General features: G+C 37.2%; 4 protein-coding genes and 1 long non-coding RNA gene across 20 annotated transcripts; 2 read left to right on the forward strand and 3 right to left on the reverse strand.

Moving 5' to 3' along the window:
* Nucleotides 1-735: 735 nt before the first annotated feature.
* LOC131011818 (uncharacterized) lies at nucleotides 736-4,574 on the forward strand. 12 transcript variants are annotated; one of them, XM_057939679.1, is made up of 6 exons: nucleotides 736-1,634; nucleotides 1,940-2,170; nucleotides 2,261-2,976; nucleotides 3,086-3,245; nucleotides 3,649-3,731; nucleotides 4,255-4,574. In XM_057939679.1, exons 2-6 carry the CDS (start codon nucleotides 2,038-2,040, stop codon nucleotides 4,327-4,329), a joined length of 1,167 nt encoding a protein of 388 aa, XP_057795662.1. In that variant the 5' UTR covers nucleotides 736-1,634; nucleotides 1,940-2,037; the 3' UTR covers nucleotides 4,330-4,574. The 12 variants fall into 12 exon arrangements, with proteins under 12 accessions (XP_057795662.1, XP_057795661.1, XP_057795665.1 ...); XM_057939678.1 differs by having other exon boundaries at nucleotides 736-1,196; XM_057939682.1 differs by having other exon boundaries at nucleotides 736-1,196; nucleotides 2,002-2,170.
* Nucleotides 4,575-4,939: 365 nt separating this feature from the next.
* Nucleotides 4,940-6,000, reverse strand: LOC131011820 (NAD(P)H-quinone oxidoreductase subunit M, chloroplastic). The gene is made up of 2 exons (XM_057939683.1): nucleotides 5,300-6,000; nucleotides 4,940-5,219 (listed from the first exon to the last, which is right to left on the reverse strand). The coding sequence occupies exons 1-2, from the start codon at nucleotides 5,732-5,734 to the stop codon at nucleotides 5,040-5,042; spliced, it is 615 nt and encodes a 204-aa protein (XP_057795666.1). The 5' UTR covers nucleotides 5,735-6,000; the 3' UTR covers nucleotides 4,940-5,039.
* A 24-nt stretch (nucleotides 6,001-6,024) lies between these two features.
* LOC131011817 (uncharacterized) lies at nucleotides 6,025-13,938 on the reverse strand. 4 transcript variants are annotated; one of them, XM_057939669.1, is made up of 9 exons: nucleotides 9,407-13,938; nucleotides 9,126-9,276; nucleotides 8,955-9,048; nucleotides 8,670-8,744; nucleotides 7,734-7,824; nucleotides 7,357-7,627; nucleotides 7,233-7,275; nucleotides 7,056-7,159; nucleotides 6,025-6,581 (listed from the first exon to the last, which is right to left on the reverse strand). In XM_057939669.1, the coding sequence occupies exons 1-9, from the start codon at nucleotides 13,843-13,845 to the stop codon at nucleotides 6,213-6,215; spliced, it is 5,637 nt and encodes a 1,878-aa protein (XP_057795652.1). In that variant the 5' UTR covers nucleotides 13,846-13,938; the 3' UTR covers nucleotides 6,025-6,212. The 4 variants fall into 4 exon arrangements, with proteins under 4 accessions (XP_057795652.1, XP_057795651.1, XP_057795650.1 ...); XM_057939668.1 differs by having other exon boundaries at nucleotides 7,734-7,827; XM_057939667.1 differs by having other exon boundaries at nucleotides 8,922-9,048.
* Nucleotides 13,939-16,934: 2,996 nt separating this feature from the next.
* Nucleotides 16,935-18,592, forward strand: LOC131011821 (uncharacterized). Of its 2 annotated transcripts, XR_009097118.1 has the most exons (3): nucleotides 16,982-17,663; nucleotides 18,177-18,284; nucleotides 18,418-18,592. It is a non-coding gene; the product is annotated as an uncharacterized LOC131011821 (long non-coding RNA). The 2 variants fall into 2 exon arrangements; XR_009097117.1 differs by having other exon boundaries at nucleotides 16,935-18,284.
* A 3,856-nt stretch (nucleotides 18,593-22,448) lies between these two features.
* On the reverse strand, nucleotides 22,449-26,698 carry LOC131011822 (protein kinase STUNTED). The gene is made up of 10 exons (XM_057939684.1): nucleotides 26,189-26,698; nucleotides 25,864-25,961; nucleotides 25,127-25,376; nucleotides 24,336-25,022; nucleotides 24,006-24,254; nucleotides 23,756-23,919; nucleotides 23,591-23,670; nucleotides 23,365-23,512; nucleotides 23,122-23,271; nucleotides 22,449-23,045 (listed from the first exon to the last, which is right to left on the reverse strand). The coding sequence occupies exons 1-10, from the start codon at nucleotides 26,343-26,345 to the stop codon at nucleotides 22,767-22,769; spliced, it is 2,262 nt and encodes a 753-aa protein (XP_057795667.1). The 5' UTR covers nucleotides 26,346-26,698; the 3' UTR covers nucleotides 22,449-22,766.
* Between the last annotated feature and the right edge of the window lie 366 nt (nucleotides 26,699-27,064).

Consider the following 27,064-nt stretch of genomic DNA (forward strand, 5'->3'; position numbering starts at 1 on the left):
TTTAAATTTTATTTTTTTTCATAACTTATTCGTTTTAACAATATTTTTTGTGATATTTATACATATTTAAATTTTTTCATGAACTTAAATTTAAGATGCATATTGAATATATTTTTTTTCATGAATGAAAATTGACGATATGTTTAGAAAAAAAATCATAATACTACATAGACATTTGTTGATAATTTTATTGACACATATTCGTAAATTTTAAGCGATCTTTTATATAATCATAATTTATTCGTTCCAAGTTTATTTTTATATATTTTATATTAGTATATGCAAATTTGTGAGTTAATATTTTCAAATTAATGCATACAACAATTGAAAATGTAAACATTAATTATAACTTCAGTGTGTTTTTTATAAGCATTAATTATACTTCTTCAATCATTATATATATATTTCAAATTATACATTCAACTCAAAAAAATTTCAATTACTAATATTATATAAAAATAAATATTATACCTAAATTTAATTATTAATAAATAAAAAGTATTAAATCTATTATTATATATTAAATAAGTAAAAAAAAATCAGACAACTTAAAAAATAAAATACATCAAACATATGAACGAACACATAAATCTAAAGTATTAATTTGGCCCAAAAAGAATGAATACAATCAAAAACCCAACAATTAAAGAATGCAACAATTAGTTGAAGCCTGCAATTAAAAAAAAAAAAAAAAAAACAATTAGTTGAAGGCCAAGTTATAAAAACACAAGAATAAGAAAAAATGAATAATTGAAGTCCAATGTTGACGCCCATTTCTCCTTCTTTTCTTCACCTCCTTTTCTTGCGGTCATCTGGCCGCCGTACGGACAGATCCGCCCCGCCTTCTCTGCCAAAGTCTCCGTTTTTCGTCGCTCTCTCCGCCTCTCTTTCACTCTGTCTTTTCCGTAGCCTCGCATATCACTCATCGCCGTGCGGATCATCCTGCCGCAATACCACTCAGGTACACACAAGTCTGCCTCTCCGGCCTGCATATGGCCTAAAAATAGCAGCCAACACGTAATTCGTGTATGCCTTCAAGCATCCTTTTTTCTTCTCATTCTCCTTCTCCGTCCATGAATTTTGTATACTTAGAAGCTGTGACCCTATGGGTTCGTGAATTTTGAGTTTTTTCTGCTGCAATTCCTTGAGAAAACCGATTCAGTGGAGCAATCTTTGATACATTGAGAAATAAAATGGTGGGTTGCTTTGAATTTTGTAATTTTTTCAGAAAATGAGTGTAGAGAGAAGTGGGAAATGATAAATGAAAATGATGATATGGTATTTATAAATTGTAAATCTGAACGTGTTTTTTTTTTGTAGCAGTTTTGTTATTGCTTTTCGATAGTGGGTTGCTGCAGTTTATTTGCTAATTGGTGTAGTGGGTTGTTGCTTTAGAACTGTGTTTTCATATAGATATAGATATAGATATAGATTATGCGTGAGAGAAAACAATCCATCACTCTTCTACACTTGCAAATTGTAGTCGCTCAGACAAATTCAACAATCGGAAACGGAATTTCTCAAAGCAAAAACTAACAATGGGAAACTGAAAGAATGAAAACTCCAGCCATTCTTGAATTGCTCAAAGATTTGGAGAAACTTTTTTCTTGGGTATAGAAAAGCCATTTTCTCAGGTGCCGGTGGTTTTATTGTTATTTATTATTATTATTGCAAAATGGCAAATACATCACATGCCATTTCTCTTCCATTCTATCTGTTGTTGTTTTTTATTGTTTTGTTAGTAAAATTGCACATTTTTTTACAGGTCCAGTAATTATTAACATATATATATACGTGTGTGTGTGAATTTGGCGTAACCGTAACGCTAGTCTGAATGCAATTGTTCTTTACTTATTTTGAATGATCGATTGTTCAGTATTTGTAATATGCTTGGCACAATTTTTTGATTTGATCTTTTTTCCTTGCATATGTGTTCCAGATGTTAATTCTGGAAGAGATATTGAATATCTTTAAGGTTGGTTGCTGAGTTATTGTTGTTAGATTTGTGAGGCGTAGGGAGCATTCTTTTGAGTGAGTATGGCACTTAAACCCTATGCCAGACATCAACATTTAGTTCCCAGTGATGTTAAATCCGAGTTAAGACATGCTAGAGCGAGAGCAGGGAGCAAATACGATGGCATGAAGTTGTTAACACTCATGGAGCGAAAAGGTAGCATAGATGAGGTCTACAAGAACATGTTATTAAGCCTTCTAACTATGTACGACAAGCCTGATCCATGCAGGGTGAAAACTGATACAGATGATGTCGTTGAGCTGGTGGAGAGGCCCGTGCCACTTAAGAATAGGAAAAGAAAATGCAGTATCATAGACCAACATGATGGTCGTGGTAGAGCTCGAACTAGTGAGAATGGCAAGGCACTGCTGCCATTAGGCAATGATCGTTTGCATCACCTAAACAATGAAGAAAATAAGCAGCTGATACCATTTCAAACTCGAGCTCAACCAGTCAAGACCTATAGGGGAAATATAGGTGGAAAATTGAAGGGGGTGGTGAAAGAAGAGTATGAGGCCAACGAGAAGACAGAGGTGAAAAAAGAAAATGAGAAGACTTATCAGGGTCGTGGCTCAAGGAAAAATTTGGGGACAAGAAATTATTTTCTAGATGTTCGTCAAGTTCGATTAGGTGAGAAACATGCGGTACGTGGCCAAACACAATTGACAAAAGCAGCTCGAGGAGATAGTAGGCTTTCAACTATGAAGACTGCTTTTAGCAATTGTGCTGTCAAGAAGGAGCCCTATCATTGTGTGGAAACTCGTCTACCTGTAAAAGGAGTCCATAGCCGAACTAGAAATGTCAAGTGTGCTAAATGCTCGTTCGCATATGATAGCAAAAGATATTTGGAAGGACAAGGTAGCAGTAAAACTGTTCCAGAAGTGATCATCCTAGATAGTGATAAGGTTGTTAAGAAAGAAATCTCGAACCCTTTTGTTTGTTCAAAGAAATATTATAGCAGCGTACGTCTTTTCTTAACACAACTTCCTCCCTTTTGATTGGGTTTGTGTTTCTGTTTTTTGTTATTTCGTTCCCTTCTGATTGAAAGTTCTGCCTTATGACGTGGAACAGATGGATGATGAAGAGTCCCAGAAAGTTGGTGTTCGAAGTGCAAGTGATAGTGAATTTAGGAAGGAGCTCTTAAAGGTTCTCAGAAAACCATTTGACAAAGAGGAGCTTCAAAAGGCTCGGATGGCATTCCGGGCTGGATCCTACCTCGTTTACCATCCAGGTCAGTTAAAGATTCTGTATGGTCTGATAAAGCAAGGCGTAACGTAACTACTCACTTTTCGGAAAATGTTCATAATATTCTGTTTTATCTTTCCATAAATCATTTATGCATAATGTTCATCTTTACATAGCATTCCAACTATATCAAGAACAAGATTTGTCTTGACGGCTTGGATGACATTATTTCTAATTCATTTGGATGTAAAATTTTGATGCTGTCATCAATATTCATGAATTTCCTTCCTCTTTTTCTCTATTTGTGGAACGTGGTTATCTCCTTAGCTCAATTTGCAATTTAGCTCCGTAATCCTAATGCGCTACTAAAATACATGATATTGTGCTAGCCTTATGTCAATCCATATATTCTTGTGCGCGTTATCTAATGTATACTTCAATGCATGCAGATGTGCAAAGAAAACTCACAAAATACCGATATAAGCGGGAAAAATGTTTGATCATCCTTCGTGGATTTCTGTTTTGGCTTCAGGTTGGTGAATATATATATTTTGCTAACAAATACTGTGATAGTCTCATATATTATATTTTGTTAGATTTGTGATTGCCATTTTAGTTCATATTAAAGCCACTGGAAATCTCTGGTAGACTGGTACACATAAATAAATATACACGAGGGTAAATACAACAGCCTTTGTAGCTTAGTATTAATCAATATTTGAGGACAAAATGGCAATATGCATGTACTTTGCATGTGTAGATAGACCTCAGCTTATTAATGTAGATAGGCCTTTGTTAAAATGGTTTTGAGACTCCTTGTTCGATTATCTGGTTCTAGCACTACTCGAATTAGCTTTATGTTCTTCGTACCTAATTAGAGCCTCAGACGTATGTTTAATTCAGGAAACAAAAGGATCAATTGATTGCTGTGATTATGCAAATTTCTATATTAATGTGTATTTTTTTTTTTACATAGCTTCGTCGTTGTGGGAGTTGGTTTTTACTCCATTTTGATCATAGTATATTCTGAATTTGAGTTGGTGCATATCTTCCAGAATTTGAGCCATGAAGGAGTGTTTAAGCCTTGGAAAGACAAGCAATGCCTTGAGTTGGAGCTACGGTCTCGCTAATCAAGATTATCCAGTGTGGGCCCTTTTTAATGTGTAAATATATCTCAAAACTACATGTGACAATCTATGAGATTGTAAAACCTTGAGGTTGTAATCTTGGCTCACTTTTCGGCCTCCATCTTAGTTATAAACTTGACATTCTGCATTCATGTTGTATTGGCTTACACTTACTTGGTCTTATATAGTCATGTGTAATAGCATAAGTGATGGAGCATATTATATATAAGCTTGTTCTCTTTCATCCACATGAATTAGATCTCATAAATTTCTAATTTTATTTCAGTCCAGCATTGGGTGGTCTATAGAAAAGGGTGGGATCATATAATGTCCATACTCATCTTATGATTTTGTTTATCCAATGGTTGAGAACTTGAGATTTCTTGCCCTTTTTTAATGATAAAATGGTATAAGTGCATTTTTAGACTTAATGTTAAACGCAAAAAGGCATATAGTTAAATAAAAATATGCACAAAGCAAATTGATTGACTGCATTTTTATGATAATGGGAAAGCGAGATCCATGCAGCTATGCAAAGATGCATTTGGATCGTCCAAATTTTCACAATTAATGGTCAAAATTGAGTATGGTGCAATCCCAAAGAAAAACATGATTTGGAATGGGAAAGAGATTGTTAAAACAAAACATGAAACAGTAGAAGGCTATTGACAATGAAATAATAGTGTGATTAGAATATTGTAAGATAAGAAGTATCAATAGGCATCGGGAAGTTGGCCGTCGTAACTGAATCCAACGCGCGGCTTCCCCATGCTGAAGTTCAACACTCTTGCATCCATGTTGTATTTGATCTCTCCTTGGAACAGCAGCTTCCTTATGTAATGTTCTATGTCCGAACCTATCAAACGCAGCGTGTATTCCGTCAACGGAGCTCCCTGTTCCGTTCACCCCGCAAACTCAGTCACTACAACGACTTCTTTCAGATAGATAGATAGATAGACAGATAGATGGATACCTCGTAATGGTCAACGAGCTCTTGGAAGTAGGAGTAGACTTTGGTGCAGGTTTCGTCTGTCCACACAAACTCATCGGTGGGATCGAGGATGAGGGTCAGCTTATCCATCTGTGTTTGGTCGAACTCACACGTCTCCGGATCGATGTAGGCTGCAAAGATTCTGACATGTCTGGTGGTGCTGCTCAGCCACTGCCCGCCGTATTCCTTCCCCATGTTCTTGCTCTGAACGTTCACCTGCTTCTCCGCTGGCCGCGGCGTGGTCATGCCCGGCTGCTTCGTCGTTGTGCTCTCCGTTTCTAATTTCGTCTCTGTTTGCTCTACCTCTGCTTGCTGGGCTGAAACTGACAAGGCGCTGCTCTTTCTCAGTTTCTGGCTCCTGCTGCTTCTCCATGGCCGCATCGAGAAGCCGGCGTAGGCTGAGGAGGCAGCAGCCATGCTTAATTTTTGTGGATGTTTTCTCCTCACTTGGTTTTCTCAACTCCGTGCTGGATTTCTGTCCTCATTTTGTTGTTTGTGGATAAGGGTTTTTGTTATCTTGCGTTAGAAGAATACCAAAATATAATTCTATTACTATTATCTCCATAAATATTTACCTTCAATTGTCAATGCTCAGGTCAATACATGAGTTAAGAGCCGAGTAAATTTGGGTTTTACCCTCTTTTTGCCATGAAAAAAATTACTTGTGGCAAATAAACCTACACAGCAACTTACAAAAGACAAATAGCTTGAACTAAATTCAAATTTCATTTCTTAATTTGTTCTTACAAAATCCTATACTAAACCTTAGATACATAAAAAACCTACAAGTATAGATCACAAATCACAATTCACAAATATTGACTGTACCTTTACAACTATGTTGTTCATCTCCCAGCTGCCAATGGCTGGAGACGATATGTACGACACACTATATCTATTCAACACCATGATCTTTTTGTGCATCTGGCAGAATTTCATCGCATACTTTTTCCAAGACCAGTGCTTCATCCGTTTCATCATCACTGACTTCTAAGCTAATATAATCCGGGAATTGTCCTTCATGCACAACTATGTCATCCTTACCTTTCGAGGAGAGCTTCTCTATCGGTGCTGCTGCTGCTGTGCTCCAGTCATCAGCTCCAACTAGTCCACCATCAAAGTAGCGGCCTCTTACAACCTTTTGCTCAATTGTTGGTTTCTTTTCTATCTTCTTTTTCGGATGGTGTAGCTTGCATGTTGATGCTTGAGGACACACTCCAGTTGCTTCAAAAGCAGGGCAGACATAGGTGTGTTTCTTCAGGCACTGCAAGTTCAGAAACATGATCACTAGCGCATGAAGCGAGTTGCATCTTAAAATATCTTGTGCCCATGAACGGAATATGTCGGTGTCTTTATCTGTGCTTCAACATCCAGCTCTCTAGCTTGAGGATGTGCGTGCAGCATATGGGGGGTGGGGTGGGGTGGACTTTTTGAAAGGCAAGCAGTTATTCTTCAAAACATAGTTCAACAACTCATCTAATGATCCAATCAAATAGAAAGTTCATGGTTCAATTCAAGGAGAGGAGAAGATCTTCAGGGGAAGGATGTTGGGAGACGCAACAAGGAGACAAAAGGGATAGAAGTAGAACTTAGAGGAGAAACTATATCTGAAACTGATGCAATAAGCTAGGCTGTCATTTCCATGTTTTCTGAAAAGAAGACCCTTGTAGAATAGCAAAACCCAAAAGAAATCGGCATCATTCAAACTTGAGAACATAGAAGCCAAAACAACCAATACCTCATTGCCATCAGCACAGTAGCCTCTGAGGAAATTGTCACAAACACTTGAATCAGGATTGACATGTACATGTCTATAAGGACAATTGTCATTGGAGCACGACCCTGTGAAAAAAAGAATGAGATACTAGATTGTCGATCTTAATCCAACACAACCAAAATATGCACCACTCAGCACCTTTCAGAAAATATGAACAATCTTGCATCCTCTCGGGGATAACCTACATCACAAATAGTGTCATTGCATAAATACACAGAGATACCATACACTGAGAACCATAAGACAAAAAATCACTTATTACCTTGTGGGTCAATTTGCAGTTGATATTGGTGCATGAACCAGTTAGGAATTTTGTACAGACTACTATTTTAGAGGGATCATGGATGTACGGACACTTCCCATCATCCTTGTTGCATTTTCCGAATCTAGTGAAGAACTGACAATATTTTCTCTTTCTAGCCAATCGCAGCCGGGCAGTTCGCAAACTCCAGCGAACTTTCTCGCTTGCAAGGACACGGACACGTTTCTTTGGATCTCTAATAAGCTGGTTACCATTTCCAATTCGAACATATCTAAACAAAATGCAAGGCATCAAACCTTAAAATATGCTCAAAGTCTGTCTCTGAAATTGTATCCATTGCTAGAATAAGAAATTTGTTTCATTTATAGAGAACTTACTCTTCATTGCCAATAAATAATCTCCTGGGAATATAAGATCTCTTAACATTCTTTTTAGATTGAAGAGCCACTGATGATGATGATTCTTTATCTGCTGGATATGCATGAAGAGACAAGATCAGTTGATTAGATTTCTATAGATAGTGACTTGTCACTAAAAAACTGAATTAGCTCTTATATTCAATGGAAGAAGAACCAAAACTCACAGATATATGAATCTCTAGAGGCAGTTGAACAGAAATAGTTGCTTCATGTTACAGTAAATTATACATAGCATTTGAACTATATAAGTGCTCATACAAAATATCACTCATCAACAGCATTACCCACTAAATTTGGCAAGTAAGAGAACTCAGACAAATCATGCCTTTAAATCAGGATGAAATCAACATTCAACATAAAGGAATAGAACTCCATTAATAAAAAATCGCAAAGATAGAGGCCAAGATGCTATGCCTGTATAATATATGTGTTTGTATATATATATATATATATATATATATATATATAGGAAAGAGTTATACTAAGAATGCTATCTTTCGTGAGAACTGAGAATGGTTGAATAAGCCAGTATATAGTGTTGAATAAGCTGCTTGTAATGACTAAATAACAAAATTCAATTAATTAGATATAATTTTCGCTCCCTCCAGGATTCGAACCCAAGTAAAAATGTTATTCAAACATTACAAACAGCTTATGCAACAATATATACTGGCTTATCAATCATTCTCATTTCTCACGAAAGATAGCATTCTTAGTATAACTCATCCCTATATATATATATATAACACATACATATAAATACTTTCATGAAATAACTGCAAATATATTTGCGAAAATGTTAAAATTATGCTGGTTAATCTACACAATCTAGAAGTAAATGACAAATTGGCCAACGGAAATGGCACAGAAGCAAATGAGGGTACATAAAGCCACCTGTGATCCTCTGAAGAGTCCTCCTTGTTGGATCCATTCTGTAGCGTTCTGAACCAATACGAAATATTCGTTCTCCTGTTTATGTGATCCAAAAATGCACATGAAGTGTTATATACACTGAGGGAGTATGAAACTGAATCAATATAAAAATAACAAGCATTTTACATCTTGTATATTTTAATTATCTAAAAACGTATTTTTTTAAATTACTGCACATTTGAAATGCCACACCAGGATTGCAGAGCGGCGTACCTGGACGCAGCTTTACACTAAGAACCCACTTACGAGAAACATGATTTCTGCTCTTTGAAGCAATGTGAACAGCACCCTTTTCCTCTTTTTTCCTCTTCTCAGCAGCAGCAACAGCTCTTGTAGCTTCCTATTAATAAAACATATATAGCATACTCACTTACATGATTTAAGCTGTATATCCATGAGTTCTTGAGCTCAACAAACCTCATTGGCTTTCTTCGAGCTCCTTTCAATTGATTTCGACCACTTTAAACTAGAGCCACCAACACTTAAGACTTTCGACATCCTAAGAGAATACCCATGACTTGATCTAGTGTAAAGTGCACCTCTCTTTCTTGACACCAGCAGTTTTTGGCTACACAACTCAGAGAGAGAGAGAGAAGCAACATATTCATCATTAGTTTAGATCCAACCAGCTCAGAAAGAATAAAAAAGGCATTGCAGTTACAGCAATGAACAAAAAGATGCAGAAGATAACCACATACCTGATGTTGGAATGGGACGGTTTTATACCCAGTATAAGATTTCTCCAATAAGCAGCTCTTTTAGGAGAAAACAAATGTGGCCAGACTTTCCGAGGTCCCAAAGAATTCTTATGCTTTTCTGAAGACTGCGTATCATGCAATTTCCACACAAATGAAAATTTCGAATGTCTGCAAGTCTTGGCAAAACCAGATTGCTTCCTTGTAGAAGTTTTAGGAATAACTGAGTGAGGCACCAGTCCAGATGCAATAGCATTTTCATTCCCTCGTTTGACATGATTTTCTGGTGATGCTCTTAAAAGCTGATTTTCCCTACTCTTGAAGTAACCATCAGATAATCGTGATTGGGTATTATCCACCCCTAATGAAGATATATCATCAGAATTAGAAGTCGCAACCAATTGATAAGATCTCCTCTTGACATAAATAATCTTCTTTTCTGAGTTCCCTTCTACGGCTGTACTTTGGCTATCTGAGTTGACGACTGAATCAGTTCGGCATTCAGGAACAGGAGAAGAATTTATCATCTCCTCCATGACATCTAAAGTCTTAGAAGTACAACCATTGCTGTGAGGATTACTTACGGGCAAAAGCTCCTCCAAGTTGCAAGGAGTTAAACTTAATGAGTTCACACTACGATTTTTGGTCAGTGCTTTTGTCATTTCAGAAGTGTTTACTTGCCCTGTTCTCTTCAGAGTTAGTGCATCAGCATCACCAGTCTTGCAGTCAGATGCTAGGTCATTCTTTATAGTGTTGGAGCAAGGACTTAGCCGATAAACTGAGCAACTTGAACCAGGGAATCCATGTGAAGTGTCATCTGACAGGGGTTTCCTCAATAGACTATTACCTTTTCGTATATATGAACTCTGTATAGGTCTGGCTGCCTTTGTTGCATTACTCTGAGGAATGGGAGGTTTTACTTTAGGTTCCACAACTGCAGCAGTGGAGTCAACAGTGCGACACCACGTCCTTGATTTTGTAGCATGAGAAGAATATGATTTCCGCGTATTACTAAAATTTAAAGGAGGATGCTGCACAGGAAAAACTTTAGTAACAGCAGAAGGAACTTGGTCCTTACTCCAAGTTAGTTTACCATGTACTGGATAAAGTTTCTTGACCACTTGACTGGTATCCTTAAGTAGAAATTGTGGAATGCCAGGATTAGTTTGTGATTTTTTAACAGCTGCCTCGAAACATCTCCCAAGAGAACTGGTATTTGGATCAGCAAACACATGCTTTTTGTTGGATATTTTGTCACTCCGACAAATCATTTCAGTATCTGATAGGCAGGCATCAGTCTTAGTGTTTCCCAAAAAACATGAATCAGAGTAAACATGCAGCCCTTCAGGAGAAGACATGCAAGATCGCATGTCAAAGCTAGACGCTAACGATTCATCCCCAGAATCAGAAGCACTGGGACAATTTCTGTCAGAACACGATATACCACTAGCAATTAAAGCAAGATCATCATTCCCTAGTGATCCGTCACCATCTACCAGATCCTCATCCTGATTTGCGACATTTAAGTCATTAATACCAACTTCACCTCGCACATCAGTGGTTCGGCATTGTGTGGTGGTTATGGATGCTGATGAAGTATTCCCACTTCGCTCAGCTCCCAATTCAGATGGCCTGGTGGAATGCTGCTCAAGAATTGGGGGATTACTGAACCCATCTGCAAGTGTATCATCTTCGGAAAGAGATGAGAGACTCGATCTTGGGCTGGAAAGTTTCTGCTTCTTCTGGTAGCCTGGGAATGAGCCATTTGCAGTGAAATCAACCTCTAGGACTGAATCTTCAACTCCAGAGGGACCTTCTTGTAAGCAGTTAACCACCTTGCATCTATCTTTCTCATCAGCAAAGTCGCCATCCATTGCAGGATCAATATCCTTTGCCAAACACCTTGTAACTCCACCATCAATGAATCTAACTGTTTCGACATTCACATTGGTCTTTGTACCAGAAAGACCCATCTGAGCACCTCCACGTTTCCTCTTCCTAATATCCTTGGATGAGTGGCCAACAGATACACAAGTTTCTTCGTCAGTTATCACCTTGGAGGATGAATTATCAATAGATAAGCAAGTTTCTCCGCCACTTAGCATCTCGGGAGATCCTTCCACAGAGTAAACATTATGTGAGAGAACAGTTCCCACATTATCAGAAAAAGATGCTTCAAACTCAGGTAAAGTCTCCTTATTATTTGCCGAAAGAATGCAAGAACTGACAGAAATGTCAAAAGCAACATTTGGACAAACTGTAACAGCAGCACCTTCTAAACTTCTGAAATGCTTTGCATCTAACATAACTTGGGGCGTATCAGGCTGATTTGGGAAAAAGTCCTCTGAGTTAGCATCTTTAAATGCTACATCAGAGATGATAGCATCCTCTTTCATTTGCATTGCCTCACCCAGATTAGGATGTTCACTAACTTCATCTTCTGTATCACTACCAAACTTAATATATCGGCTAACGGGCTTAATTGCATCCATATCTGCATCACATACAGAAGCTTTATCATGTACATTTTTGTTGGAAATGTTCACATCCAGATTGATGTTCAAACTGTCCCCATAACCACAATTCTCTTTAGGTAAAAAGTTCTCATGTGCCTGATGTGCGACCCCATCAGCTCTCAACTGGTGCACACGATCAGCATCCTCCGTAGTAGTTACCAATCCCCCTGCATGATCAGAACACTTAGTAATTACACTATGGACCACATATGACAAAGCAGGTCTTGTGTTCAAATTGCTCCTTTTCCTCTTCAGCTTAGGAACCAAGGGATTACAAGCATCAACTTTGAAGGTATGATTATCTCTTTCCATCTGCAGATCAGCTCCAAGCAAAGGCTGCCTTGTACTGGTGTGCTCTTTTGAAGCTTCCTGTGAATCAAATTGGAAATCTGAAACAACATTCTGTTTGGCTGCAGGCAAAGCAGACGCACTACACCCTATTCTTTCTTCCACTGAATTTGACCTTACACTTAATTCAGTAGCTGGATGAGATGGCACCTGAATAGCCTTCGCCACAAGTGCATTTGACTTAAATGAAATAGCAAGCTCCATAGGACTCTGCTCCCTCTCTCTCTTGACTTCCATTCTTGTCTGCATCTTCGCAGATCCTTTTTCCTTGACCTTGAAACTACCTCTACTAGTGTTGTTTGCAAAGTGTTGAGACTTAAAACCTCCACTGTGCCTACTACGACTTCCTAATTGGGTCCTAAGTAATGTATTCTTTTTCTGCAATTTCTTCTTCTTATCAGGCCACATTAACTCCCCCTTACTAACCCCGGTCCCTAACCTACCACTAAATCTACCCAAACTTGGATTATCGGCAGAAAATTCTGGTTGCCTGTTTCCCAATCGAGACAAAACTCCACCCAAACTCAAATCATCCTCAGCAAATTCCGGTTGCCTGTTTCCCCGTCGAGACAAAACCCCACCTAACCTTAGATCATTCTCAGAAAGTTCTCGCTGCCTGTTTCCCAGTCGAGACAAAACTCCAGCAGACCTGCTAGAATCCCGTCTCCTCTCATCATCATCCACCACCTGAATACACAACTCGCGTCCCTGATTGTTTATACCACTATCCCATCTCCTCCCATCAAAACTAGGCTCCCTGTACAAGTCAGGGCTCCGGTCATTCATACCACTATCCCATCTTCTTTCATCATAATCACACTCCCTATACAAGTCACGACTCCGATCATTCCTACCACTATCCCATCTCCTCTCATCATAGTCCCTACCACTATCCCATCTCCTCTCATCATAGTCCCTCCTTCTGTCCAAGTCAGAACCCCAATCACTAAGTTCACTATCCCATCTCCTGCCATCATCCCTCTTTCTATACAACTCAAGACTCTCAGGAATTACATCACGGTATCTATCACGACGCCCTCTATCAATCTCGGGAACCCTGCTATGAACTCCCGTGGCACCCCAACGCAAATCTCGATCCCAATTTTCAGGCAATTCACGTATATCATCAATACGACCCCGAGAATAATTTTCATATTCGAAGAAAGGATTTCTCTTGGGATAATCAGGAACAATTTGCAAGGGCATGTCTTCTCTCGGAGGTGGGGGCGGTGGAGGCGGAAGACGAGTGGGGCGGAAATAGGGTTTTGGTGGTGGATCGAATTCGTAATGATGGGATCGCTCAATAATAGGGTACCGCGGCGGAGAGAAAGCAAAACGCCGAGGATGAGGGGTTGGCGACATGTGACGCATTGGTAGGGGTGGAGGAGGGGGAGGCGGCGGCGACGGTGGTGGAAGAAGAATATTCGACGAACGGGTTTGTGGTGGAGGCGGTGGTGGGGGGAGGTGGTGGGGATAGGGTGGGGGAAGGAAATCAGGAGGGCGGAGGACGTTTTCGTACCTGAGGTGGTGGTGGTGGTGGCGGCGGCCGAAGCTAGGCGGCGGCGGCGGGAGATCCATTGCGCGTCGGCGATTCGTCGGATTTTGCGTGAGCTAGAATTATGCGTATTCTTTTCTTTGTTGAGTTTTTCCAATTAGCCGGCGGAAAAAGAAAATGGTTTAATTTTTGTGTATATCCACTTAATTTTTAGGTGTGGACTCTGGAGTCAGCATGACGTCATAATTACAGTATTAAGATAACCCTAATCCAAACCAAAAAACTAATTACTTATACAAAAAAAAGTCATAAGAAGGAGAACTAACTGAATGTTTGATTGGTGTTAATTCAAGTTCGCATTGGTTTAGTATTTTTTGTGAGAATCGTTTAGGATTTTGTTTTTATTTTATATACCTATTTTAATTTTAATATATTAAAAATTATTATTAATGTTATTACTTTATAAATTACATAAAAATTAAAATTTAACTTGTTCTTTTAGTTATTTATTTAACGTTAAATATATAAATAACAAACTGATCTTTAATTTTTTTTTATGTAATTTTTGAAATTACTGATATCAACATCAATTTATCATGTATTAATAAACGCATAAAGTTACTGATATTAACATTAATTTACCATGTACTAATAAACATACAAAAAAGGACTACTGTAATGATCTCAATCTTGTGAAGGTTTTCATGGACTTGCTCCTTGCTTCTCACATTCTACATGATAGCTATAAGAGCTCGAATTCTCTGTATGATGATCTATGAAAAGTCTTTCGAACAAGCTCGTTAAAAAGTGATTGTTGATTTTTTCCACATCTGACGGGAAGCGAATAGAGCGGGAGATGAGTTGGCCGCTTTAAGTAGTGACTAGTATTATACCCGTGCTTCGCACGATCCAATTTTTCACACGACATGAATATTCATACGTATTTAATAAAAGTAATATATAAAATAAGAGTAACGTACCCATGATACGACATGAATATTCATACGTATCTGTGAAGTATAGTATTGGTACATAATACAATATTAATCATGTATATTACATAATACAAAAAATAGGAATTAAAATAATAAATGACTTTCATATCATACAGTTCATATTAAACCATATTACAGTTCATATTAAATAAGTAACTTATGTATTAAAAATATTAAAAATACATAAAAAAATCTGTGTGCATATAAAGTAATTCTACATATGGACAAAAAATCACATTTTTTTATTATTATTTTAATTTGTCCCACAAAAAAATATGAAGGCCCAAGAGCAAGTAATTAATCGGACTAAAAGCATTAAATAAGTATTGGGCTTATGAAAAAAAAAGTTAGTTCAATGTAAATTTCTATGTATATCATAGAAATTATTTATTTAAATAATAAAAAAACGAAAAGTTTCAGTTTTAACAATAAATTGTATATCTAATATATATTTTCTTTTAACAATAATTGAAGAATGACGCTGACATCAAAGCCCAACATTTGTAAAATGTTGATGTCTATTATATATTTTGTTGTATATTTGACTATTGAAAAACATAAAAATCGTTAACTTTATATTTATTTTCATAAAAAACACATAAGATATTTTCTTTCATTAATTTAAAAGTAACTATTATATATATACAAACGAAATGTTTCATATTTATTTCCAATATCTTAAATACATATTATTAATTGACTAATCATATTTGTTTTTTACCATAACAAATTCTGGTTTTTCCTATAACCTTTAAAATTTGAAAAAAAAATACAAAACCTTTCGATTTTTTTTTTTTCATAGGCATAAAACACTCTCAAATAGAAATTGATTTTTGGAGTTTTGACTTAGATTTTTTAATTACTATAATTTCGAAAATGTTAGTTAGGTAAATGTAAATCATCTTTTTATGTAACCGTTTATTAGTGTTTGGGTTTGACCGAATCTTTTTTAATTTTGGATAGTTTTAATCATATCTTTGTAATACCTTGTTTAAGTATTATATCTCGATTTTTTTTTTTTTGTATCTACGTTTCTTAGAGTGATAGAAAATTAATTCTTTAATTAATATTCTGCAATCGTTGGTATATGTGAAGATGGAATGATGGATAAAGGTAATTATTTTTTTATATATAGTTTTAACATTTTTATTATATTTTTTATTATGCTTTTTTCTATTCATAATTATGTTTTTGTTATTGAAATATGTAGTTTTCTGAAACATTAATGTTCTTCGTGTTATATGTTTTTATTTTTTATGATTTTAATACGCCTTGTTATTTATTTCATTTATTGTAAGTAAAATATATTATACAAGTATCAAATTTTGTAGAATTTAGGAAAATTGTTCTCTCTTTTACGCTTATTTAAAATATTTTATGTCAATAAGAAAAATTCGAATATTTTGTTTAGATGTTTCTACTTTTGTTACGCTTATTCGAAAAGTTCTACTATATTTAATATTTTTTGTGAGAAAAAAAAATTAAAAATTTTATTTAGATGTTCGTAATTTTTTTGCGTTTGTTGAAAATATTTTATATTAAATATTTAATGTAAGCAAGTAAAATTCAAACATTTTATTTAGATATTCGTAACATTTTGCACGCTTGTTCGAAATGTTGTATGTTAAGTATTTTTACAATTGTCAATTAGATATTGTATATTCGAAATGTTGTATGTTAGTATTTTTTGCGTTTGTTGAAAATATTTTATGTTAAATATTTAATGTAAGCAAGTAAAATTCAAACATTTTATTTAGATATTCGTAACATTTTGCACGCTTGTTCGAAATGTTGTATATTAAGTATTTTTACAATTCTCAATCAGATATTAATAAATTCAAATATTTTATTTAGATGTTCATAATTTTGTTAAGCTTATTCGAAAAGTTTTACATTAAATATATGAAAATTTCAATCAAATATAATGAACAAAACATTATCAAGTAATATTTTATGTCATATAACTTGTAATTTTGGAACCCAGGTCATTTGACTCGTAAATAAATATATTATATGTTCATCATAGTTTATTTTTTTTAATTGTATGCATCATAGTTTATTTATTGTAATTTTTTTTGATACAAGAAATAAGTATATTATATCATGAAGTTGAATATATATTGCAATAAAATAAGCAAACCATTTATTGTAAAATTAAAATTAATTAACGTAGTCATCCTGCTTTCTACAAATTAACTCAAAACTGATTTCAAAGAATTGGGCCGACGAAACCCCATTTCACTACCATTCCAAAGGTTTTGTGGGAAAAGTGGAAGCGTCAAAAAATCGGAGATGAAAGATGTTTTCAGATTTACCGTATTTACTAATACAGCCTAATAAATTAAATACAGTCCATCTACACTTTTCAACCCTAAAATACAGCTTAAATACTCAGCTCATCTAATTTTAGGGTTCAGCGCCGCTTCTTCTCGCTCATTTCTTCTCCCAGTCTAAACCTTCCACTTTCTTCCACCTTTCGCCGCTGCCGGCGAGAAGCTCATACGTGCTCTCCCTTGTCTTCTCTCTCCCTCTGCCTCACCCTCTGCCGACTTTCTTCCACTTTTCGCCGCCGCCGCTGCCGGCGAGAAGCTCAAACGTACTCTCTATTGTCTTCTCTCTCCCTCTGCCGGAGAAAAACCTGCAACCGAATCACGGTAAAGCCGCGGTCCAAAACCCTTAGATCCCTAAACTACCAACTCCGGCCTCATATCTAGACGACGATCCACGCGGTGTCGCCTCTCTCCTCGACGACGATAAATGAGCCGCTGCCTCCCTCTGCTCAGCCCGTATCCAGCCGCCGCCGTCCGAGATTCAAACTACGGCGTCGCCCAGCCCTAGCCTCCAGATCCAGCCTCCAGATCTCGGCCTCCTCCCTCGACTGCATCTTTAATTCTTGCGATCTCCATGTATATTTTTTCTTGCTGAATGGATTATTTTTTTCATTTAGCCATAAATTTTGAAACAACAGCTTGTTTAATACAGTAAGATATTTTGGGCATCTAATTTTTGTCTATCTGTTTTGGTCATCTGATTTTTTGAAAAATCTATAAACAAAAAAAATGTTTTTCGCAGATCTGATTTCAGCACTATTTTTTGGCATCTGATTCAGTAGATCTATGAATATCTTTGCTCTTGTTCGCAGTCTGTTTTTCGCATTTGATTTTTGTAGATCTATGAACATCTTTATTTTCTTTCGCATGTAGATCTAAGAACATCCACACAAATTCATCCTTGTTGATTTATACAAACTTTTCAACTTGTTGATTTATACAACCTTGTTGATTTTCTTTCGCTACTGATATACATCCTTGTTGATTTATACAACCTTTTCGACTTCATAAGCCTGCGAAGTAAACTTTCTTGTGTAAACACAATTGATATGGGTTACATTTGCGTTGTTTGATATCTTTATTTTGTAGGTGCTGCTTGTATGAATATGCTTTCTCTCCAAAGCCTTTGGGTGAAGTCAAATCCACTATCAGTCTATCACTGTTGGTCTCAATCAAGCACTCATTCTCTTGATAAAGGTATCATCAATATCCAACAATTTAGATCATACTTCTTATGGTAATGTTATCATATTTCAACATATATAATTTCTCTTATAAAAATGATATAATATAAATTTTCTATGCTAACTTTTACTTGTGCCTTTTGCAGATCTCAGTGGTAATACTTTCACGGAAAGATTCAGTCTTAATCTTCTGCGGTCTTGATCTGCTTCTGCTGTCTTGATCTGCTGCAAAAATTCAGAAATATTAGCTACATTTTTTCAGACTTTGTGTGTAAAGTAGAAAAAAGTGTATAAATTTGTATCTTATAATTGAAACTAATACTCCCTCCGTCCCATTATTTATGGGACAACACTGTTGAGCACGGAGATTAAGAAGAGTAGAATTAAGGGAATTAGATGTGTAGTGTTATTTTAATTAACATGTCACACACGCACAGTCACTCCTCTCTCGGCCTGGCTCTCTCTAGCCGGCCTGGCTCTCTGTCGCCGGACTGGTACACGGCGCCGCCGCCGGCGAGCACCTCTGTCGTCAGCCCCTCTCCGTCCTCCCCCTGTCACCTCTCTCTCCCTTCCCTCTTCCCTCTCTCCATCTCTCTCTCTCCGCCTCTCGTTCGGAACAGGGCGTACGCCCTTTGTGCCGGAGACAGAGAACGGCCGCCGCCGCCTCCTTCATCCTCCAGCGCCGCCGGGCTCTCGGTGGAGAGTCGCCACCGCCGATGCCTCCGTCGTCGGCCAGCTCGATTCACCAGCATAACCCACAAACAATATGCAAAATCGACGAACAAAAATCCACAAATCCAAATCCACAAACAAAAATCAAAATCCACAAGTTCACAAGTATCGAAACCAAAATCGAAACAAATATCAAAACCAGATCTACCCACAAACATTGAAACCCAAGGGGCTACGCTGAGGGTGGAGGCGGACCGCGCCGCTGCTGCGTCTCCTGGCGGTGGGGCTGAAGATTTCGTCGACGACGGAGGAGGCGCGATGGAGTGATCAGAGAGGGAGGCAGGGGCTTGGGCGCGGCGGAGGTTGGCTGTCGTCACCGGGAATCGAGCGGAAAAAATTGGCGAGAGAGGGGAGAGCGAAGCCGGCGGTGGTGGTCGGCAGATCGACGGGCGGTGGTGGCGGTGGAGGCGGCAGATCGACGGGCGGTGGTGGCCGAGAATTTTAGAAGAGAAGGGAGGCGGCTGGTAGGTGGGGGAAGGAGAGAGAGAAGAAGAAGTAGGAAATGAGTTTTAGGTGGATAATTAGTGATTAGGTGGATAATTAGCGAATATATTAATGCTTAAATGCCCCCTGATTTTTTCCAAAAAAGGAAATGTGTCATGTAGGTTGGGACAGCCCAAAAAGGAATACGTGTCATGAATAATGGGACGGAGGAAGTAATAAACAGCAAAAAAACTAAACAGAATAAAAAGAAAAATACGAACAGTAAAATTAAAATAGCATAAAGCTGAAATAAAGAAACTAAGATTAGAGAGAGAAAGATTGCAAGCTGAAAATATCAGCTGAAATAATCTCAGTCCCTATTTATAGAAAGAAGCTCACATTTATCAGCCATAAATTTGGGCTCCAAAAAATTTTGAATTTGAATTTGGACTCCATATTTTGGAGCCAAGAATGCAGAATTGGTTAATGTCCAACATGCATAAAATAAAGGCAGAAATACACACTGGATAAAGAGGGTGATGCTCTTGGCGGGAATCACATTCCCCCAAGTTTCTATGCTTTAATATATGTATAGATAGATAGATTCTATGAATGTAATGATTGGAGTGGTTTTTGGCTCAAAGATATTATACGTTTCGATATTTTCCTAATAATATGGCTCTGTCTTCTAACTCAAAAAAAAAATAAAAAAATTATCGGGGACTATTATAGTAATCGTGAACTCTTATGACAGAAGGTGGGTGGCATACCACTTCGAGATACGTTTTCATAAATTGGCCCAATTATAATTACACAGCTAAAGAGGGTAGGCAAATTTGGACCAAAATGTTAATTGGGCTTATTTAATTTGGCCCAAAAGGTCAAAATGATTTAAAACATTTATTGGATAGTTTGAACGTGGAGTTGTATATGAATCTTCACTTATAAATTATAATCGCAAACTAACTTTTTTTTTTTTTTTTGAAAGCAATTTCCAGTGGGGATAGTCAGTAGTCACACTATTACTACCAATTATTTTTTCCAATCTAAACCCAACATTTTTTTCAAGACTCTGAGAGTTGACTTTGTAAATCGAAATCTACATTGATAATGAAATATAATATATATATATATATATATATATATATATATAGGGTGCGGTTATAGTGAGAACATAAGAACCAATAAAATTATTGCATCTGCTATACAAATTAATGCATCCACTATTAAATTTAATGCATCCGAAAAAAATAATTTTTTTGCTGCCTTCAGGATTCGAACCCAGCACCTGCATCCATCCACCAAGATGATGCATCCACCGTAAATCTTGATGATCGAATGGCTTAAAATGGTTCTCCGTTCTTATTTTATTAGTGGTTCTTATTTGAACCTCTCCCTATATATATATATATATATGCGCGCGCATAAAAAACAACGTGATTGTTCCCCATTTTCGAATTAATAAAAAAAATCAGGAAAAAAGACAAATTACAAAAGGAATTAAGCCAATGAATGGCCTATATTATTCTTCACGATAATTGTTGCAGCTTGCAAGAAGAAAATGGAGATATGAAATAATTGCCTTTAGGAAACAATTTGGAAGAACCTAGGCTGCTGGACCCAAGTTTCAATGGATGCCACTGAAAATTACAAATTCTCAAAATAATGGCAAACCCACAAATTGCTTCGTCATCACTCCAACGTTGATTAATTAACATCAACATATATTTATGTTTTTTCACATCAAATCATCAATAATACACTTCAACTTATGATATCTGTTGGAATATTATTTTATTTTAGAAAAATAGTCAACTATGATATTTGTCATGGCGTGACATCGCATAGTTTCTCGAAGTAATACATAAATTTCTTAACGAAGTCAATAATAAATTTGTTAAAAAAATAATAATAATCGATGATTAATAGCAAATACCTTTTGGATTTAGTAATCGTTATACGGTCTCATGTATATTGTTATAAAATTTTATTTGATGGGACAAAAAAACAAGTCACATGGATTTCCAACTCCAAGAGTCAATTATAAAATTACAAAAGGAAAAATGTTAGATGCACTTTTATATGGATTGTGGTGTATGATTTAAAGAAAAGGTCTCTCCATGAAAAGAAAATAAGCATGAAGATATCTGATTTAGAACGTGAGGTGGTGGAGTTTTGCATCTAAAGCCTAAAAGTTCGCCACCATCACCATAACATGAGCATCATGATATGTTACAATCATTCACAAATTCATGAAATAGAAACATACTATTATCACTACAACAAATTAAAGGAGAGAGGGGGGTGGCTCTAGCCTCTAGGTAAGGATTGAGGATGGAAGGGATCCAAAAATAAATCAGTGTTATATTGTTAAAAGAAAATTAAATGTATCATTTTTTCTATTTTCGGCCGGGCTAGAAGGGGTCAAACAAATATGATTTGATTAAATAAGTTTTCCCTTCGTCCCATTCTAGTAAACTCGTTTTTATTGTTGAGAATTTGAGATATCCCACTAGAATAAACTCGTTTTCCATTTTGAGTAAAAAATATGTACTTAATTGGTGTGGACCACACAACTTTCTTTCTAAAAAGTAAGTTTCTTAATTTTCATGTCCAAAATAAATGAGCCTATTAGAGTGAGACATAAGAAGTAGTTATTAAGAATTCTCTTAGCTCTTTCAACGATCAATTAGCTTTTTACTCCTAAGAATGCTTAAATGGAATCAATATCGATTATTTAACTGTTTGACCTAATAGCTGTTGGTATTGAGTAATTGATACCGAATCCAATTGTATGCGGTTCGATTATATAGATTACTCTTTTTGAATTTTTGGAACCATTATACCCGATTTACTGAAAATTCGAAAAAATTGATATATGATTTATTAATTTTAAAATTTCTTGATTTTAATTTTAATTCTCTCTTCTTCTCTTCTTTAAAAAAAAGAATACATAATGAATAAAAAAAAAGGGAGGGAAGGAAGACTAGAAGATGAGCATGATCCCTCAAAAAATAGAAGATGAGCATGAATATGATAACATTATTATTTATAATGTAATCACTATATAAGTACAATTTGATGGGAGGCTTTAATAACCAAAATACATCAATTTTTCTGAATCAAATCCTAAACATTCTGAAAAAACAACCAGACAAAAAGAATGGCTTCACTCTCACAACTACTAAGGGAAGGAGGAGGACAAGACCTACAAACAAACCTCACATCCAAACCCACATTCACTGTGAGTAGTAACAAATGCCAACATACAACCATCAAACAAAACACACACAACACCTACTAGAGCTCCTTTCCCCTTTTCTGGTTGCATTTTGCAAGTCTAGTCGAAGCTAGAAGAGCGGCTCCACCTACCTCGTAGATAATCTTCCAAGGAAACGCTTTGCTCGATGCTGCTTAGGGAGAGCGAGTCCTCCTCCACGCCAAGCATTGCAAGGTTGAGATGGGATTGCAGATTGGATTGTGAGATGAGTTCATCGTCTATTGCATCAGACCCTTCCACGGAGTTGTTAACTTCCACGTGGACCGACCCCTCAGAGGCGTTTACTTGCACTCTTGCCCACTTCACGACCTCAGGGTCTCCCCGGAGAAGCTTCAAAACCTGTCAACAAGAGTGTTGAGTTGAAATCCTTTCTTGGAGTGAGACAAATGAATGGCTGTGATGAGAAAGAACTTACATGGCTCATTTGGGGTCGAGCTCGTGGTGCACGTCTGATGCAAAGCGATGCAGCTAGAAGCATCCTCTCTACTTGATCATCATCATACTTGCTTCCCAGGTTCGGATCAAGCAACATAGTGAACTTGCCCGAAGCTAGAATCGGCTTCGCCTGTCAAAATCATCAAGAAGAATCTTTACATTTGCTGTCAAAGTTAAATAAAACTGTCCGTCCATCACATCCAAACAAGCACAAAGAACATACCCACATAACAAGGCTCTCTTGTCCTTTCAGACAGTTGCTGCTTATCGGCTTCCTCCCCGAGAGAAGCTCGAGAAGAACCACTCCATAGGCGTAAACATCTATCTTCTCGTTGACCTTCCCATACATGAAATACTCAGGAGCCAAATATCTGAGCAGAAAAAACATGTTGAGTTGAGTCTCACTGTTTTCTAATCCAAGAATGCTTTTGAGCAGAAAAGCTACTAACCCGAAAGTGCCAGCGACGTCAGTGCACGTTATGTGAGTCGAATTTGGTGATGCCCATTTAGCAAGCCCAAAGTCTGAAAGCTGCAAATGCAATCAAATAGAATTGTATCAGTGTTGAATCCATAAGTAGGAAATGAAATATCTAGCTGCTCACTATTACTATCACCTGAGGCTCGAAATCATCGAATAGAAGTATGTTTGATGACTTAACATCCCTGTGGATCACAGCTTGCCCTTCTCTGTTGTGAAGATAATCCAAAGCCTCGGCTACGCCTATAGCGACCCTATATCTCTCGTTCCACCCAAATAAGAGTGGATCCTTTTTATCGCCTAGTTTGTGAAAGACAATTCTATTAGGTAACAAAGTGGCAACAAGAAACCAAGATTCATATACATTTTGGTGGATGGAAATTTACCGTGAAGATTCTCTTCAAGGCTTCCTCTTGATAGAAAATCATACACCAAGAGAAGATGATTGTCCTCAAAACAGAATCCAAAGAGTGAGATGATGTTTTTGTGATGTATCGCGGTGATGATCTCGATTTCAAGGACAAACTCCTTTAAAGCATTCTCGGATGGCTTTAAGATCTTCACGGCAAGCTCCTTCCCGTCGGGAAGGCAGCCTCGATAGACCTGACTACTCCCTCCTTTTCCTATCATATTCCCTAGAATTTCACAGATATAACAATGTAAGTCAATAAAAGTGAAATACAAGACTTGTCCAAATAAAATTCAGCCAAAAATACCTTGTCTGAAGCAGGAGGTGGCTAGCTCAAGCTCCCTGAACTTAAACAGTCTGCACGTGGCGGAGTACTTCTCGTGAAGGCCCTCAAGTTCCTCCGGCAAGGACCTTGACACGCAGTCGGGGCTCGATGGAATAGACACAGCTTCATTCCCAACAGGAACAATTGCACCAGTTTCTCCATCTAGTTGATGGTCTTGATCATGATTTGAGGAGTCACAGTCTTTCCTAGTCGAATTCTCAATGTACAAACAATACCTACTCGGTAGCCTCATTGCCCATTGAACCACAGAGATCTGCCTTACTTGCTGAATCTGTGAAGAACTCGTGTTACAAACCATGGCACGACGAAGAAGCGGCCAACCGGGCTTCACTTCAGACAATTCCCTCAGCAACAGTGAAACCGAAACGGATGCAACCTCCACCTTCTCCACTGGAACAATCGCCATCGAAGAATCCCTCTCGCCTTCATCCTTTGCAGGCTCCTCAGCTGCCCCCCTGCACGCCTTATGCCACGTCACCGAGTCTGGAGTACAAATCGAGCATTTTTCCTCTGATTTACCACATCCACCACCGTCTTCCCATGTCAGCATTGGCTTAATGGGATCACCATCGTTGAGCACTTTGATGTTCTTGCTGAATGATCTTTGCAGAGCAGTAAGTAAACCATTCCTACGATTATGCTCGAGTTCTGCTCAAGTCAAGACATCAAAGGCAAACAAATAAGCAAAGGTGACTGATGAAAGCTCTTGCAAGATTTCTTATAGCATACAATCATGAACCAGAGAAAACTACCTTTGACACTAACACGAGACGCCAAACTGGATTCGCGGTGAAACACAATTTTCCCATTATTCACAGCCAACACAGAGCACTCCTTTGACAGTTTCTTTGCACAGTATTTAGCAACAGATGCTGAAGAACGAATCGTGTGATGTGTTTGAGCAGTTCCTACTATAACCTCGGACGCATAGTAAGATTTAGCCTCACGAACGAGGATCTTTTGAATCGATGAGCCTCTGCATATCTTTAGTTTGAGATCAACCTACAGTATTAGCAACAGATTACCAACTTTTAGTTCAACCAATGCAAGGGGAAATAGTAATTTTTTGTGTCCAAATTTCTCTTCTTGTCATCAAATAAACATCAGCTGAATTAGACTAATATAATTCGAACTATTTCTGATTGTCTGAAAATAGAATAAGATTGGTCACTGAAGTTTATGGAAGTCATAGTTGTCATAAATGAAACTGTAATAAATTCTTGAGGCTAGCAGCTTAGATCCACCGACAGTTTTTGAGATATTATTCTACCTATTTTATAGCAACAGCTAAAGTCTAATTTATGTGAAACATCACCAAAATGAGATAGGTCACCTCACCGCTACAGTTTTCTCATCATATTAAATATAACTGCATTCAGTTTGTACCATGAATTTCAGTCATTTTTTTAACAAACGAAACGAGTGTGTAATAATGAAGTACGGCATTTCAAGAATTACATAAAAAAAGAAATATTGATAAACAGTTTACCTGCTTTAAATTACAGAATCCTTCGTAAACTTCAAGAATCGAATCAAAAGCTTTAACCAGGGAGAGAAGGGATGATTTTCCATCGCGATCAACAATTTCTGCACAATCACATTTCACCAAATCAAATAAAATCACAAACTATAAGAAAAAAAGGGAAAGCAGACTTCAATTCAAGAATGCATTTTTATGCTCCTTTGATCTCCCAATTTCACATAATATTCAATAAAGAATGATCCCACTAAAACAGGAGCAAAAAACAGAGAGCAAGAATTTTCAGACAACAATCAAGAACAATACAACATTAAAATTTCAGAAAAACACACACCGTTGTTCTTGAGAACATGAAGCGCGATGACGCGATCACCAGCTTGAGCAACTTTGACGAGAGCCCACGTGAGCAGCTCTCTGCTGTACAAGTCCAGCTTCACCCCCACCACCACCGTGCGCCCGCCGGAGCTCTCTTCGCCGCCGGCAACCACCATTTCTGAAAGAGGCTATAGTTTATCTGTCAGCCACCGGCAGGAATCCTAAGAGGCATGTAGAGAGAGAAGGGGCTTATATATAATTATAAAGGTGGGTTCTTGCGGTGGTTAATTGTATGTAACTGAATCCTGGAGTAGTTTTCTTGGTTTGCTTTTCAAGAATTCAGCAGACGTTGGATGTCAGGAACTCATATGCTTCTCTCCTAACAAAAAGAAATTAGTTTGTAAACTATTGGAATTGGTGCACTGCTTGGGTAAGTTATTACGAGTTACAATGACCTACACTTTGCTAGTTTGCTTTTCGGCCTTCAAATGGGCCACTCTCTCTCTCTCTCTCCTTTTTTCTTTTGTTTAGGGTGGTGGGGTGGGGTGGGGTGGTACCGTGGTAGGAGTAATGAGTATGACTAGGGAGCAAGTGGAATATGAGTATGGTGACGATAATATTTATTTGGTATGATTATAGCGAACTACTCATGTGGGTATTATAGTTTTTTTTATCTATAATTAAGTGTGTCGAATCAAGAATACGAGGGGTTGACGTAGAAAAAAAATGGTGGAAATTATATTAGTATGTTTGATCAATAACATTCATCTTCATCGCATTCGTAACCAAGCTGCTATCCAATTTGAGAATTACTCGAGTAAAGCCCGAATCTTTTTAATTGGTTGTTTGAGATTAAAAATATACTTTTTTATGATTTAATTTGGTGATGAGTATT

Source organism: Salvia miltiorrhiza, chromosome 2, assembly GCF_028751815.1.
Source record: "Salvia miltiorrhiza cultivar Shanhuang (shh) chromosome 2, IMPLAD_Smil_shh, whole genome shotgun sequence".
Taxonomy (NCBI): domain Eukaryota; kingdom Viridiplantae; phylum Streptophyta; class Magnoliopsida; order Lamiales; family Lamiaceae; genus Salvia; species Salvia miltiorrhiza.

Excerpts from the sequence above, each read along its gene's own strand:
- LOC131011818 (XM_057939673.1), top strand. The coding sequence starts at position 2,038 with ATGGCACTTAAACCCTATGCCAGACATCAACATTTAGTTCCCAGTGAT. Across the intron at positions 3,246-3,648 it reads CTACCTCGTTTACCATCCAG|ATGTGCAAAGAAAACTCACA; the intron begins GTCAGTTAAAGA and ends CAATGCATGCAG. Across the intron at positions 3,732-4,254 it reads GATTTCTGTTTTGGCTTCAG|AATTTGAGCCATGAAGGAGT; the intron begins GTTGGTGAATAT and ends CATATCTTCCAG.
- LOC131011820 (XM_057939683.1), bottom strand. The coding sequence starts at position 5,734 with ATGGCTGCTGCCTCCTCAGCCTACGCCGGCTTCTCGATGCGGCCATGG. Across the intron at positions 5,220-5,299 it reads AGCTCGTTGACCATTACGAG|GGAGCTCCGTTGACGGAATA; the intron begins GTATCCATCTAT and ends TGAACGGAACAG.
- LOC131011817 (XM_057939665.1), bottom strand. The coding sequence starts at position 13,845 with ATGGATCTCCCGCCGCCGCCGCCTAGCTTCGGCCGCCGCCACCACCAC. Across the intron at positions 7,828-8,669 it reads GACTCTTCAGAGGATCACAG|CAGATAAAGAATCATCATCA; the intron begins GTGGCTTTATGT and ends ATGCATATCCAG. Across the intron at positions 7,276-7,356 it reads ACTGCAAATTGACCCACAAG|GTTATCCCCGAGAGGATGCA; the intron begins GTAATAAGTGAT and ends TTTGTGATGTAG.
- LOC131011822 (XM_057939684.1), bottom strand. The coding sequence starts at position 26,345 with ATGGTGGTTGCCGGCGGCGAAGAGAGCTCCGGCGGGCGCACGGTGGTG. Across the intron at positions 23,671-23,755 it reads TCGATGATTTCGAGCCTCAG|CTTTCAGACTTTGGGCTTGC; the intron begins GTGATAGTAATA and ends TTGCATTTGCAG. Across the intron at positions 23,046-23,121 it reads CTCGACCCCAAATGAGCCAT|GTTTTGAAGCTTCTCCGGGG; the intron begins GTAAGTTCTTTC and ends TCTTGTTGACAG.